The sequence below is a fragment of the Chiloscyllium plagiosum genome, chromosome 11, assembly GCF_004010195.1.
Source record: "Chiloscyllium plagiosum isolate BGI_BamShark_2017 chromosome 11, ASM401019v2, whole genome shotgun sequence".
In the NCBI taxonomy this organism is placed as follows: domain Eukaryota; kingdom Metazoa; phylum Chordata; class Chondrichthyes; order Orectolobiformes; family Hemiscylliidae; genus Chiloscyllium; species Chiloscyllium plagiosum.
In genome coordinates, this window is record NC_057720.1 from 33,959,060 (window position 1) to 33,973,476 (window position 14,417).

The 14,417-nt window shown below is 42.3% G+C and overlaps 1 protein-coding gene across 5 annotated transcripts in view; it reads left to right on the forward strand.

The window, feature by feature from the left end:
- b4galt2 (UDP-Gal:betaGlcNAc beta 1,4- galactosyltransferase, polypeptide 2) overlaps nucleotides 1–14,417 on the forward strand; it is a 489,610-nt gene that overhangs the window by 392,268 nt on the left and 82,925 nt on the right. For all 5 annotated transcript variants that reach the window (XM_043699067.1, XM_043699063.1, XM_043699066.1 and 2 more), the window contains one exon: nucleotides 466–653. In XM_043699067.1, the coding sequence (XP_043555002.1) occupies nucleotides 466–653 (188 nt within the window). The remainder of the gene's footprint in view (nucleotides 1–465; nucleotides 654–14,417) is intronic.

Sequence of the window (14,417 nt, forward strand, 5' to 3'; positions counted from 1 at the left end):
TTGCACAGATTTGGGGGCCGGGGAGACGTTGCATGAGGTTGGAGGCGGTGTCAGATGGTGTCGGGGGCGGGGCCTCGTGCACAGTGTGCTGCTGCAGTCTCCTGAACAGGGAGCAGACTTTTAAAAACTCTGAGCCCCAGAGGAAAAGCATTTAATCGATTAACTGAATAATCAGTTCTCCAAACGAAATAGTGCTCGCCCAACACGTTCAGATAATCGAGGTTCCCTTGTATATCCAATTAAATTTAAATGGCACAAGTTATAGAACTTTGTGAATGCGCAGTATTTATAGGATGTTCACAACAGATTGTAATCACCATCAATATTTCAGGATAGTATCAATACCTTATGAAATATTTCAATTTATTTATTGTTGTCTGTATTTACAACCTGTCTGCCATCTCGGAGTTCACATACATGAGTTGTATATCTTACATGTATTTCTATGTTTTTGTTGTTTCGCAGCACGGTGAAGGCATGTTTAACCGAGCAAAGTTGCTGAATATTGGCTACATAGAAGTGCTGAAGGATGAAGAATATGACTGTTTTGTATTCAGTGATGTGGACTTGATTCCCATGGATGACAGAAACCTGTACCACTGCTATGACCAGCCACGACATTTTGCCATTGCAATGGACAAATTTGGATTCAGGTGAGATAATGGTTGTTACTGACAATGAACCATCCTCAATATTTAGCTTTGTTAATAAATATTGTACGCAACAACTAATGGAACTCACTGCAATACTAGACTTAATACCCACAAGCTGCCCTGGACCTTTGGCAAAACTACGATCGATAGTCAGAAACACTGACGGTGTCATATTGCTCGTCATCCATTTATTGTTGCAGGAGTGAGACTACCTTTGTAACTTAATTTGCATGTCCTGGTTCATTCTTCAAGGGACCATCTTGTACAACACTGTCATACAACAGATACTCCAGTTAATAGAGAGCAGTAATAGAGAGCATCTTATTGTCCAGGTTACCATTGAGATTTTAGTACGATGCTTTGATAAGGTGATGGGGAGTCAAATTGCTTCCCTGTTTGACCTCCTCATTTGACCACACCAGGTTTCTCTGTTGGAAAATCATATATTTGCCCAGTCAGTGAGTACATCAAGGTGTAATCATTGTCATCTAGGGCTGTTGTGGCACGGGTGTAGAGTTCTTATATTTTGAGGCATTCAAGAGAGAGTTGATGTATTTCAGATGATATTAAATGATTATTTGGATAGAAATAGTGTGCAAGGGTATATGGAGAAACAAGAGATTCGTATGAAGCAAAGATGCCCGATAAATGGGCTGAATAGCTATGTAATACACAATAACAGTGATTCAAAGAGGAGGCCCAGGTTCAAGTACCTGCACTAGAGGGTAAATTGACCTCAGTAGCAGGTGTCTGGATCTTTGGTCGACTCTTGCATTACCCTTGAATATGAATGATCTACACTGAGTTGATACCTAGTCCTAAAGAATTACATGTATAATAGGAAATAAGTGCATGCATCTTTTATATTTTAATATATCACTTGGCCTGTCTCCCTTGGTACTGTTTTGCAAAACAGTACAGTAATCAAAATGCATTGAAGCATGCAAATTCAAAGTACCACAGTTAAAAAAGAAAGGATACAAGGGAGTGTCTCATAAAAAATAACTGAGACCTAGGCATGACTACAGAACAAATATTGGGTAACCAGGAATTACAGTTGAATAAATAATAAGTAGTAATTGTTTTAAACATGGCACACAAGTTCCAGCAGTAACTGGTGGTTCAGATGATACAGCACGTCAGAAACATTTCATATTTGGGAAAGGCATTCACTGACTATGCGCACAGATCTCTCAGTACAAACTACTATATATAATGCATGTCCAAACATTGTTACATTTGTATCTCCATTTTATGTATTGGCATCCAGTGGCCTCAAGAGACTGGCATATAACAAGTAACCAGTCCAGTAGTGTCCATGAAACCATTGTAGATTGTCAGGAAAAACCCATCTGGTTCACTAATGTCTTTTAGGGAAGGAAACTGCCATCCTTACCTGGTCCGGCCTACATGTGACTCCAGATCCACAGCAATGTGGTTGACTCTGCTGGGCAATTAGGGATGGGCAATAAATGCTGGCCTAGCCTGCAATGCCCTCATCCTGTGAGTGAATAAAAAGATAAACAGGGTCACATATTACAGACTGAAGCCAAGGACGGCAAAAAGCACCTTCACAGAACTGATACTGCTGATTGTGCTCTGAAACTGTTAACATAACCTGACCAAATAACACCCAAAACTTTGACAGTCATTATAAAGAGAGCTATACAGGAGAAGGACACTAATTCTCAATTTACAGTATTTTTAGAGAATAAACTTGGCAAAGTAATTACATCTTCAGTTTAAAGGCAGCACTCCTACAGGGTGCAGACATGACAAGGGCTTCACTGAGACTGTGCTATAATAGAATCCCTTGTTCATTGGGGATTATTATTCAAATTAAGCCCTCACCAACCTGCCCATTGAAATATTTAGTATTCCTGGCAGTAAATTTCCTTCCTAATAAAGAAATTGAATGTAAACTTTGCAGATGTTCCTGTCACAAGGAGTGCTGCATAATACAACTTCTGTGTTGGGAAATTTAAAGCCAATCAATCAAATTTGTCCTGGGACTTGAATTCATATGTTATTAATAGAACGGAATAAAAATATGATTAAAATATATGTAAGGGAATGGTTTACTGTAAAATTGTGTTGCCATTCCTATTGTATATGTAAAAAAACTGGAATCTCATATTGGTCAGTAATTTGTGCTCTTATATTGAGCTGATTTGAGGTAAGTTAATGTCATTTGAGGAATGTTAGACCTATGTAAGTAAGTGCAATATTAGATTTCCCAGGACAGTCAGTGAGTAAAACTAAAAGGAGGTCCCCTTTGAAATTTTAGCCTTATGACTGGATGACAATCCCCTTCTATTTGAAAGTTGCTATTTGAAAGTTGCTATTTGACAAATTGAATTTAAATTGTGAATAATGTCATTGACTGGTCTCATAGTGGAGCTGAAAATGTGTTGCTGGAAAAGCGCAGCAGGTCAGGCAGCATCCAAGGAACAGGAGAATCGACGTTTCGGGCATAAGCCCTGGTCTCATAGTGGACAAAACAAACTCCATTTGTCTTGCATCCATCCAATTCCTTGTGTAAAGGTGATAACTTTCCTATGGATGGGAAATTTTGCATCATGGTGTTCCCCAGTCATGATTGATTTATTTTGAAAATAATTTCACTTGCAAGTTTCCTCCATAAAATCCTGCATTTGCCCAGATGCGCAAACCAAGGATTTGTCTTGAATCCTGTCACTTTGTATCATTGATATCAATTTGATTACATCCAATTTGATTAGTCTTTTTATCCCCTCTGCCTTCCAAGCTTTTAACTATGTTGGAGCAAATACTTGGCAGAGAGAGAAAAGATGCCTGCGAGTATGCTGATCACGGGGAAAGAAATGGACAAATGCTTCAATCGTTCAGTAATTCTGCAGTGTCGCTTCCTAACTGCCAAACAATTCCCCGATTATACCCCACTGTGAAGCACATTTCAATTCAAACAAGCCGTATATTAAAGGGCTTTTTTTTTAGTGCTGTTGAGTTAGCTTGTCTGGTACAAAAGCATCAGTCACTTCTTAATGACAATTTATGCCTAGAATTTTGACTGTCAAGGTGAATAATTAAGCACTTCCTGAGTGCAACTCTTTGTAACAAAGGGGCACCCATACAAGGCGATTGCTTTATATCTCTGACAGAAGTCCCTATTCCAAGCTGTATGAAGCCCTGGTTTAATCATTCATGTGGCTGTACATGCTATCAGGGACATTTCCAGTGGGTTTTGAGGCCATGATTACTGCTATAACGAAAGCTGAAGTTACTGGAAACACCCTGCAAGTTTGGCTGGACCTGTAGAGAGAGAAAATGTTAATGTTTCAGGTCTGTGATTTTTCAAATATAAAATAATAGCTATGTAATAGGTTTGGAGTAAGTGGAAAGAGGAGCTACGAGGGAAAACTGGAAGCTGTATGACCGGGCAGAGGGTAGTGGGAGTAGAAGGTGTAGAGTGAAGTGTTAAATGTACCTTTAACAGTAGCAACTGAGCGTATGTGTATGGAATCAAATCACATGGAACTGGGGCCTGAATCTGCATGATTCCAAAAGGTGTCCTCTGTTAAATGCCTATAAGTGTTTGGACGAGTATCTATAACAGAAGAACATAAGAACTAGGAGCAGGAGTAGGCCATCTGGCCCTTTAAGCCTGCTCTGCCATTTAATAAGATCATGGCTGATCTTTTCATGGCCTTGGCTCCATTTACCCACCCTCTCACCACAACTCTTAATTCCTTTACTGTTCAAAACAATGATTTATCTTAGCTTTAAATACATTTACTGAGGACATCTTAATCCACTTCATTGGGCAGAGATTTCCATAGATTCACAACACTCTGGGTGAAGAAGTTCCTTCTTAATTCAATCCTATATCTGCTCTCCCTAATTTTGAGGCTATGTTCTCTTTTCCTGGTTGCACCCTCCAGTGGAAACATCCTCTCTAATTCTATCTTATCTATTCCCTTCATAATTTTATATGTTTCTATAAGATCCCCCCTTCATTCTTTTATATTCCAATGAATTTAATCCCAATCTACTCAGTCTCTCCTCTTAAAGCAACCCCCTCAACTCCGGAATCAACCTGGTGAACCTCCTCTGCACCCCAGCACGTTACATCCTTTCTCAAGTAAGGAGATCAAACTGCACACATTACTCCAGGTGTGGCCTCACCAGCACCCTGTATAGCTGCAACATAACCTCCCTACTTTTAAACTCAATCCCTTCAGCAATGAAGGACAAAATTCCATTTTCTGCCTTAATTACCTGCTTGTACCCGCAGACCAACCCTCTATGATTCATGCACAAGGACACCCACAGCAGCATGCTGCAATTTTTTACCATTCAAGTAATAGTCCTTTTTACTGTTATTCCTACCAAAATGGATAGCTTCACATTTATTAACATTGTCCTTGATCTGCCAGACCTTTGCACACTCACTCAAACAATTCATGTCCCTCTGCAAAGTTTCACAGCCCTCTGCCAACTTTGCTCTACCACTCATCTTAGTGTCATCCAAAAATTTTACACACTACACGTGGTGCCCAACTTCAAATCATTTATCTACATAAAATTATAGAAACAATGATCAGGCCCACGAAACTAGAGGCAAAAGACAAGGAGCGCCTGAAGAGATGCAGAGAAAGACAGCAAATTCCAAAGGTGAAGTGTGAGGCCATTCTAGCAATCCATCCTGAGTGAAGAAAGTTATGTAAGATTACAAAGAGATCTTGATCAATTTGTTCAATGTGCTGAGGAGTGGCAGATGGAGTTTAATTTGGATAAATGTGAGGGATTGTATTTTCATAAAATAGAATCCCTGATTGTGGGAACAGGCCATTAGGCCCAACAGGTCCACACTGACCCTCTGAAGAGTAACCCACCCAGACCCATTCCCCTACCCTATTACTCTACATTTACCCCTGGCTAATGCATCTAACCTACACATCTCTGAAAACTATGGGCAATTTAGCAATTAGTCTACCTTGACACCGTCCTGTCCCCCTTAGTCTACCTTGACACCGTCCTGTCCCCCTTAGTCCAAGCTCATCTCCGCATACCTTGACACCGTCCTGTCCCCCTTAGTCCAAGCTCATCTCCGCATACCTTGACACCGTCCTGTCCCCCTTAGTCTACCTTGACACCGTCCTGTCCCCCTTAGTCGGCCAGTTCACCTAACTTGAACATCTTTGGATTGTGAGAGGAAACCAGAGCACCTGGAGGAAACCACACAGACTTGGGGAGAATGTGCAAACTCCACACAGAGTCACCTGAGGCAGGAATTGAACCCAGGTCCCTGGCACTGTGAGACAACAGTGCTAACCATTGAGCCACCATGCCGCCTGGTTGGTAAAGCAAACAAGGGCAGGACTTATACAATTAATGGTAGGGATTTGGGTAGTGTTGTAGATCAGGGAGACCTGGGCGTTCAGGTACATAGTTCTTTAAAATTTGTGCCAGAGTAGACAGGGTGTTTATGAATGGGGTTTAGCACAGATGCCTTCATTGTTCAGACTTCTGAGTATAGGATTTGGGATGTCATGTTGAGGTTATCCATTGATGAAGCCTTGTCTAGAGTACTTTGTGCAGAACTGGTCGCCCTGCTATAGGAAGGATATTACTAAGTTGGAGAGGGTTCAAAAAAGATAGACCAGGATTTTGCCAGGAATGGATGGTTTGAATTATAAAGAGAGGCTGGAGGGGCAACCTTATTGAGGTTTATAAAATCATGTGGGGCATAAACTAGTTGAATGACAAGGGTCTTTTCCCTAAGATGGAGGAATTCAAAACTAGGGGCATAAGTTTAAGATGGGAGGAGAAAGATTTGAAAAGGATACGGGGCAACTTTTTTCACACAGAGAGTGGTTCATGTGTAAAATGAACTGCCAGAAGAAATGGTGGATGAAGGTATAGTTACAACATTTAAAAGACTTTTGGATAAGTACATGAATAGAAAAGGTTTGGAGGGATATGGGCGAAGCGCAGGTGGGGCTAGTTTAGTTTGGGAACATGGCCGGCATGGACTGGTTGGACGAAAGGGTCAGTTTCCATGCTGTCGACTCTGTCTCTATAAGAGGCCGGAAAACCTGTACAGAAGCCCAGCAGTGACAAGAAAGAGTAGGTGACTGACATCAAGGCCCATCAAAGATCACAGACTGGAGAGGAAAAATCACCAGGAAGCTGAAAAAGCAAGAGAGGAAGTCCACAGCTAACAATATAACAAACAAAAGTAAATCTAAAAAAGCAGCCACAGTGAATAGAAAATTAGTGTAGATTACCAACCTTTACCAAGATGGGGAGTACTTTAAAAAGTTCAGCTGCAGAAACTAGACAAATAAATAGGGTGCGAGCAACAACACAAAGAGACTCCATGTGCAGGAGGAGCACAGTGCTCTTCCAGCACCACTAATCCAGAATCTGGTTTCCAGCATCTGCAGTCATTGTTTTTACCTCCATGTGCAGGAGGTTGGCCCAGCTAATGTTACAGCGTGTCATAAGCATAGTATAGAGATGCATTGGCAGCAAAGGAAAGGGAGCAAGAAGCTAAAGAGAATACAACAGCTCCTTGCAAGGTGTTCCATTTCCCTGATTTTGGAGATGTAAGAAGAATTTCAGTCTGCATAGTTCATGGTTAATAACAAAGAAACTAACTTTGCATTGGATAAAAGACTGATGCATGTATTCTTTTTGATGCTAAACTATGAAGAGAAGAGAAATTCTGCCATTCAACTTTGAGGCACAGGAAGCTGAGGACCAAAGCATGCTGCATTTCATTACAATGGAAGAAAGATCATAGAAACATCTTACATCATTTGCTTTGACTATTTTTGATTAGACACTGGAGTTGACTCAGTACACAGGACTAACTCTCTTGTTGAGACTCTCCAGCTGAAGACTACAAGAAGATAATGCAGAGCATCCTTTACTCTTAAAAGAGAGGCTGCAAGAGGAAGTGAGAAAAGATAAGAGCAACCAGTTACCTGAGAGGGTTCTCAACCTTAGTTTGCTCTTTCAGGATGGTCAGGTAGAGAAAAACCCACCACTCACGTTAATTGAGGAGGTAGAAGTTCTAGATCTTGCTGATCTCTTGAATTGGGGCATCACTGCTCAAAAGGATGTGCAACAATGGCAACTACAACCACAGTTAGAAGGGAAAAAAATCCTCCTTGTCATGAAGAATGGCACATCACAGGGAAGCAGAAGGAGGATGACGTCCTGTGGTTTCAGCAGCTGTCAGCTGCACTCCCACATCTGTGAGATGTGAACATGACAAACAACAAACAAGGTTACAGACAACGCAGCTGATGGTAAAGGATCTGCCAGTGGTGCAGGGTAAATGCAACGAATAGGAACAAATGATCGAAGCCTTGATATTTGTTATAACCAGGCAGGGAGGGGTAAGCAACCCCTTTCTTTTTAACCAGAACTTAGTCGGTTGCCAAGCAAAGTTTGGCATGCAGTCGTCCCATTTCAGTTGTAGCTTGGTTAACTAGATCAAAATGAAGAGGCCCATTTCAAGGTTTTCTTGAGTGAAAAAAAGAAGAATTGTATTACCTTCTGTCTTGGAAATGTCTAAAATAAATGTGACATCAAAAAGTGAGGAGGCATGTGCCTAGCCAGATAGGAAGGGTAAAGACAGCTGTAGTTCAAACTTCTTGAGTTGCAGAGTGAGAACAGCTGAATAGTTAGGGCTGAGTGCTGGAGTTGACAGATGACCTTGATTTCTCCATGGATGATGACTTTTCCAAGTTGCTTTCTCAATGTTGTTTTCTGAACGGGAGAGAAGAGCTTCCAGCTTTCTGTTATCTGTCAAAGTATATTTCTTTCTCTCTCTTTGCCGTTCCAAAGCAAGCTGTTTGAAAATGGTTTGTTTGTCTATTCCGTGTCTCAGTTCATTTGCTTTTTACAAATTGAATTCTCCATAGGTAAACTTTCATTGCGGAATGTGTGAAATTTTCATTCAATTGTGAGGAAAGCAAGAGAAGCAATTTATAAACATCTTACTGCCTGCTCATTAAAATGGTAATTCTAATGTGAACTGTTTCCTATATTGTTAAAATTCACACATCACCAGATTATAGTCCAACTGGTTTAATTGGAAGCACTAGCTTTCGGAGCGCTGCTCCTTCATCAGGTGGTTGTCACAACCACCTGATGAAGGAGCAGCGCTCCGAAAGCTAGTGCTTCCAATTAAACCTGTTGGTCTATAACCTGGTGTTGTGCGATTTTTAACTTTGTCCACCCCAGTCCAACACCTGCAACTCCAAATCATCATTTCCTATATTCCACGTGGATTGCCTGGACTTGTCAGGTGAGCATAACAGCCTACCAAAAAATCATTTTTTCACCAAAAAAATCTTAGGTACTATAATCAGATGATGGAAGTTGAATAACTGTAGTTCATTTTTACAGTCAAGCAATGGAAGAAGGCCTTATTCAGTAATAAGTGAAGATTCAAAATTTCTACAGCCAACAGTGTTCCAAACATCTGGGATGGCTTCGGTTCTGGAGTTAGAAAGGGATCTTAAATTATTAAAGAGGTCTCAGCACTGCTGCAAGGACTTATAGATGTTGAAGCTTCAGGCAGACGGGATGATGCACCAGCTCCATTGATAAAAGCTAACTGTATGCAACGCATTTTTATAATCATGCTCAGAGAGCACCAACATGAATTTGATACCTTTTTTAAAAAGCATCAAGCCTTGGAGCAAGTCCCTCAAGTAAACAACTGCAAGTATCTGATAAAAAGCTATCCAGGAGAAAGAATATGCTTGCATTTAAATTAGATTATGTCAGAAGTCAACATTCAGAACTTGTGAATCTGCTTAAATGACTGTAGACTTTGCAAAGGAGTTGCCTCAAGCCATGGAAACGTCTAAGGGTTTTCTCAATCAACAACTTGGGAATACAGAATGCCCAGGTGAAGCTAAAAGTTGAGCACCAAAGAAACTCGAACCGATCAAAGTTAAATGAGAATTGGAGGAGTCCAACTACCTCAAAGAGACTGCTGACCTAAAAGCCTCATTGGCAATCACACAATGCTGTCAAGCCTTCGAGACTGAAAAAGGTTTGCAGATGATTTCAAGTGCCAGTGTTCTCATCTAATTGGCTCAACAGAAGAAATACATTTTTAAAGAAAAAAAACATTCTCTAATGGGAATGTTCAGAGCACCAAGAGCACTGTGGGCTATTAATGAATGATGATCTCATATTTGAAAAATAAATTAGAGGGAGAGAAAAAAATGCTCTTCAAAGTTTGTAGAACAATATAATGGGAAAGTAAGGTCTTATTAATGATCACATTCAGAATGAAGAATATCTTTTGAAAAAAAACGCTTAATAATAAGGACAAGATGACTCTGGATTAGCTCTTGGAAGGGAGCAATTACTGTGGAACAGATTTGCCAGTTGTCACTCACCTTGGGCTGGGAATTTCATTGACAATGTTTTGCCTCCACTGCCTTATCAGCAGCAGAAACCCTCTTTATGACGAGCACATCTGCTGGTGACAGAGTAACTGAGTAGGAGAAATCACAAGGAAGTTCCTAGCAATAGAGCTCATAGATTTTATGTCATTGGCAAGAAGCAATTCTTTTTTCACTGAGTTGCCAGGTTTGGAATGCTTGACTTGTAAAAGAGATTCCAGAAATTATTTCAAGAGAAGGTGAACAAGTGAGTTTTGAGAAGATTTGTAGCTCGGGTTGAGGTTTTGGATGGAGGTTTGCTTGCTGAGCTGCAAGGTTCGTTTCCAAATGTTTCGTTACCCTACTAGGTAACATCTTCAGTGGGCCTCGGGCAAAGCAATGCTGAAAATTCCAGCTTTCTATTTATATGTTTGGGTTTCTTTGGTGATGTCATTTCCTGTGGTGATGTTATTTCCTGTAGTAAAGTCACTTCCTGTTCCTTTTCTCAGGGACTGGTAGATGGGGTCTAACTCGATGTGTTTGTTGATAGAGTTCTGGTTGGAATGCCATGCTTCTAGTACAACACATCCACCCAAGGACAAGCCAAACAAAGACACACATGAGAATTCCTAGAACTCAATCAAGAAGCACATCGAGTTAGACCCCATCTACCACCACCTGAGAAAAGGAACAGGAAGTGACTTCACCACAGAAAATGACATCACCAATCCAAAGAAACCCGAACATATAAATAGAAAGCAGTAATTTTCAGCATGGCTTCACCTGAGTCCCACTGAAGATGTTACCTGGTAGGGTATGAAAAGTCTGGGAATGAACCTTGCAGCTCAGCAAGAAAACCTACATCCAAAACCTCAACCTGAGCCACAAATCTTCTCAAAACTCACTAAGACCTATGGGCACAGTAGGTTAAAACTGGCCTGAAATTGGGTAACGAATGCCATCTGACAGAGTGCCACCCTGCGAACAGCTGTACTTCCTGCACGAATGCCTAAGGAAATAGGTACTACCTAAATGTCTTCAATACAAACCGCCCCTTAACACCCCACTAGCCATAAGAATAGCAGCGCAAAACAGCCGCAGAATGCTTTGAGAAATTATTAAGGATGCCCACAACAGACTCCATAAATACAACTGGGAAATTTTGCAACAAAAATCTTTACTCAGTCATGCAACAGCCCATGAATGGACAGACACAGTACAACAAGCCATAGATATTAGACAGTGACAAACACAGAAAGTGAAAAAACTAGATCTGCAGAGAAAACTAGACAAACTTACACAAAGTAACAACAATGACAACACGGAAGCATGGATAAAATACTTATCTGACCAACCTTAACAGACACTGAAAAAGCCGTCTTAGTAAGAAGATTAAATTACAACCGCCAGGATGCGGACAAGAAAGATTTCTTAGCGGCATTAGAAACAACACTAAAAGACAACCAACTCACGGAAGAAACCTAGCAAACCATCAGACAGGTAGTCACACCAACATGAAGCAGAAAAAAGGAAGGATACACACTCAATACACAAGAAAAGAAAGCACGAGAAAGACTGAAAAAAGATAAAAACATTATTATCCAACCTGCAGACAAAGGAGGCTTAACAGTCATTCTAAATTGAAGAGACTACATTGAAAAAGCGAATACACTATTTACAGAAACCAACACTTACCAACAAGTGGTGATAGACCTGATCCCACAACTAGAGAACTGAATCACAGCCCTACTCAAAAAACTTCAGAAATCTGGAGAAATAAATAAGGCCGACTTCCAAAAAATGAAACCAGATGGATCCAACACACCATGCTTCTACGGATTACCCAAAATTCACAAACCAGGAGCCCCCCTCAGACCCATAGTCTTGCGACCTGGAACACCAATTTACAGATTGGCCAAGGAGCTAGACCAAAGACAAAAACACTTTGTAGAAGACTCACGCTAATCCATCGACTCCACCCAAGAATCCCTGAAGACCATCAAAGACGCTAAGATAGAAGAGGATGAAATAATGGTCTCTTTTGATGTAATAGCCCTGTTTACTTCAATCAACATTGACCTGGCCAAGGAAACACTGACTACACTATTAGAAGACCCAAAGACACATACACCAAATACCATTAACTTCATCAACAGGGAGGATATCATCAAGCTAGTGGACCTATGCCTTACCACCCACTTCACCTTCAACAACAAAACCTACAGACAAACCAATGGAACACCCATAGGATCTCTGATATCAGGGTTCATAGCAGAGGCAGTAATGCAGAGACTTGAGCAAGCAGCTCTGCCAACGATCAAACCCGAATTTTGGATCGGATACGTGGATCACACCTTTGTCATCACTAAACAAAACAAGTTAGAGGAAATTTTCAATGCCATCAATAATACCCTTATTGGCATAAACTTCACTAAAGAGGAAGAAAACAACAACAAACTGCTATTCCTAGATGTTACAGTAGAACGAACAGCCAATGGGGAACTTTAAACCAGCGCCCACAGGAAAACAACACATGCAGATCAAATATTGAACAACAGAAGCAATCATCCCAACATCCACAAACGAAGCTGCATCAGAACATTATTCCAACGAGCCACCACACACTGCAGCACAGAGGAACTACGCAGAGCAGAGGAAAATCACCTATACCGGGTGTTCAAAAAGAATGGGTACCCAATGAACACAGTCCGCTGATTTCTCAGCAACATCCCAACAGGCAGACAAAACACATCCAGAAACCCTAGCCATTCTCCCCTACATCAAAGACATCTCAGAAATGACTGCCAGACTACGCAGATATTTTGGCATCATGGTAGCCCACAAACCTGCCACAAACTAAAACTGCAGCTAATGAACATGAAAGACCCTATACAGCCAACAAGCAAAACTAATATCATTTACAAGATACCGTGCAAGAACTGTAACAAACACAATATTGGACAAACAGACAGAAAACTAGACACCAGGATACATGAACACCAACTAGCCACAAAAATACATAACCCTCTCTCATTAGTGTCTCACATATGGAGGAGGAAGGACACACTTTGACCGGGACAGCACATCCATCCTAGGACAAACCAAACAAAGACATGCATGAGAATTCCTAGAAGCATGGCATTCCAACCGGAACTCTTATCAACAAACACATCGAGTTAGACCCCATCTACCACCCCCTGAGAAAAGAAACAGGAAATGACTTCACTACAGGAAATAACATCACCACAGGAAATGACATCACCAACCCAGAGAAATTCAAACATATAAATAGAAAGCAGGAATCTTCAGCATTGCTTTGCTTGAGGCCCACTGAAGATGTTACCTAGGAGGGTAATGAAATGTTTGGAAATGAACCTTGCAACTCAGCGAACAAATCTATATCTAAGGTGCACATGAAACAAATAAAAAGCCAGCAGACTAGAGGACCGAACAATATGAGGATAGCCGCGGGCAGAGGCCTGAGCTGAGCGGGGATGGCCAGTAGGCTGGAGGCTTGAGTGGAGTCGGGACGGCCAGTGGGCTGGAGGCCAGAGTAGAGAGATGACCAGTGGGCTGGAGGCTTGAGTGGAGTGGGTATGGCCAGCGTGCTGGTGGCTGAAGCAGAGAGGAAATGACCAGTGGGCTAGAGGCCTGAGCTGAGTGGGGATGGCAAGTGGGCTGGAGGCATGAGCGTAGAGGAATAGCCAGTGAGCTGGAGGCTCGAGCGGAGAAGGGATGACCATTGGGCTAGAGGTCTGAGTGGAGAGGGGATGGCCGGGTGCCTGGACGCCTGAATAAAGATGGCCAGAGCAGAGGGGGTATGGTCAGGGGCCTGGAGACCTGAGCCGTGTGCAGATGGGCGGTGGGCTGGAGGCCTGAGTGGAGCAGGGATGGCTACTGAGCTGGAGGCCCAAACAGAGTGGGAATGGCCTATGGGCTGGAGGTCCAAGCAGAGCTAGGCTGGCCATTGGGCTAGAGGCCCAAGTGGGATGAGTCTGGTCAGGGGCCTGGAGGCTTGAGCAGAGTGGGATGGTCAGTGGGCTGGAGGCTTGAGCGGAACGAGGATGGCCAGGGGCCGGGAGGCCCGCGCATAGATGGCACTGAGCTGGTGGTCCGAGCAGAGCAGGGTTGGCCAGTCGGCTGGAGTCCCAAGCAGAGTAGGGACAGACAGTGGGGTGGAGGTCCGAGCAAAGTGGGATGGTCAGTGGGCTGGAGACCTGAGAGGAGATGGTCAGTGGGCTGGAGGCCCGAGCAGAGATGGTCAGTGGGCTGAAGGCCCGAGTGGGGATGGTCAGTGGGCTGGAGGCCCAAGCAGAGATGGTCAGTGGGCTGGAGGCCCGAGGAGATGGTCAGTGGGCTGGAGGCCCGA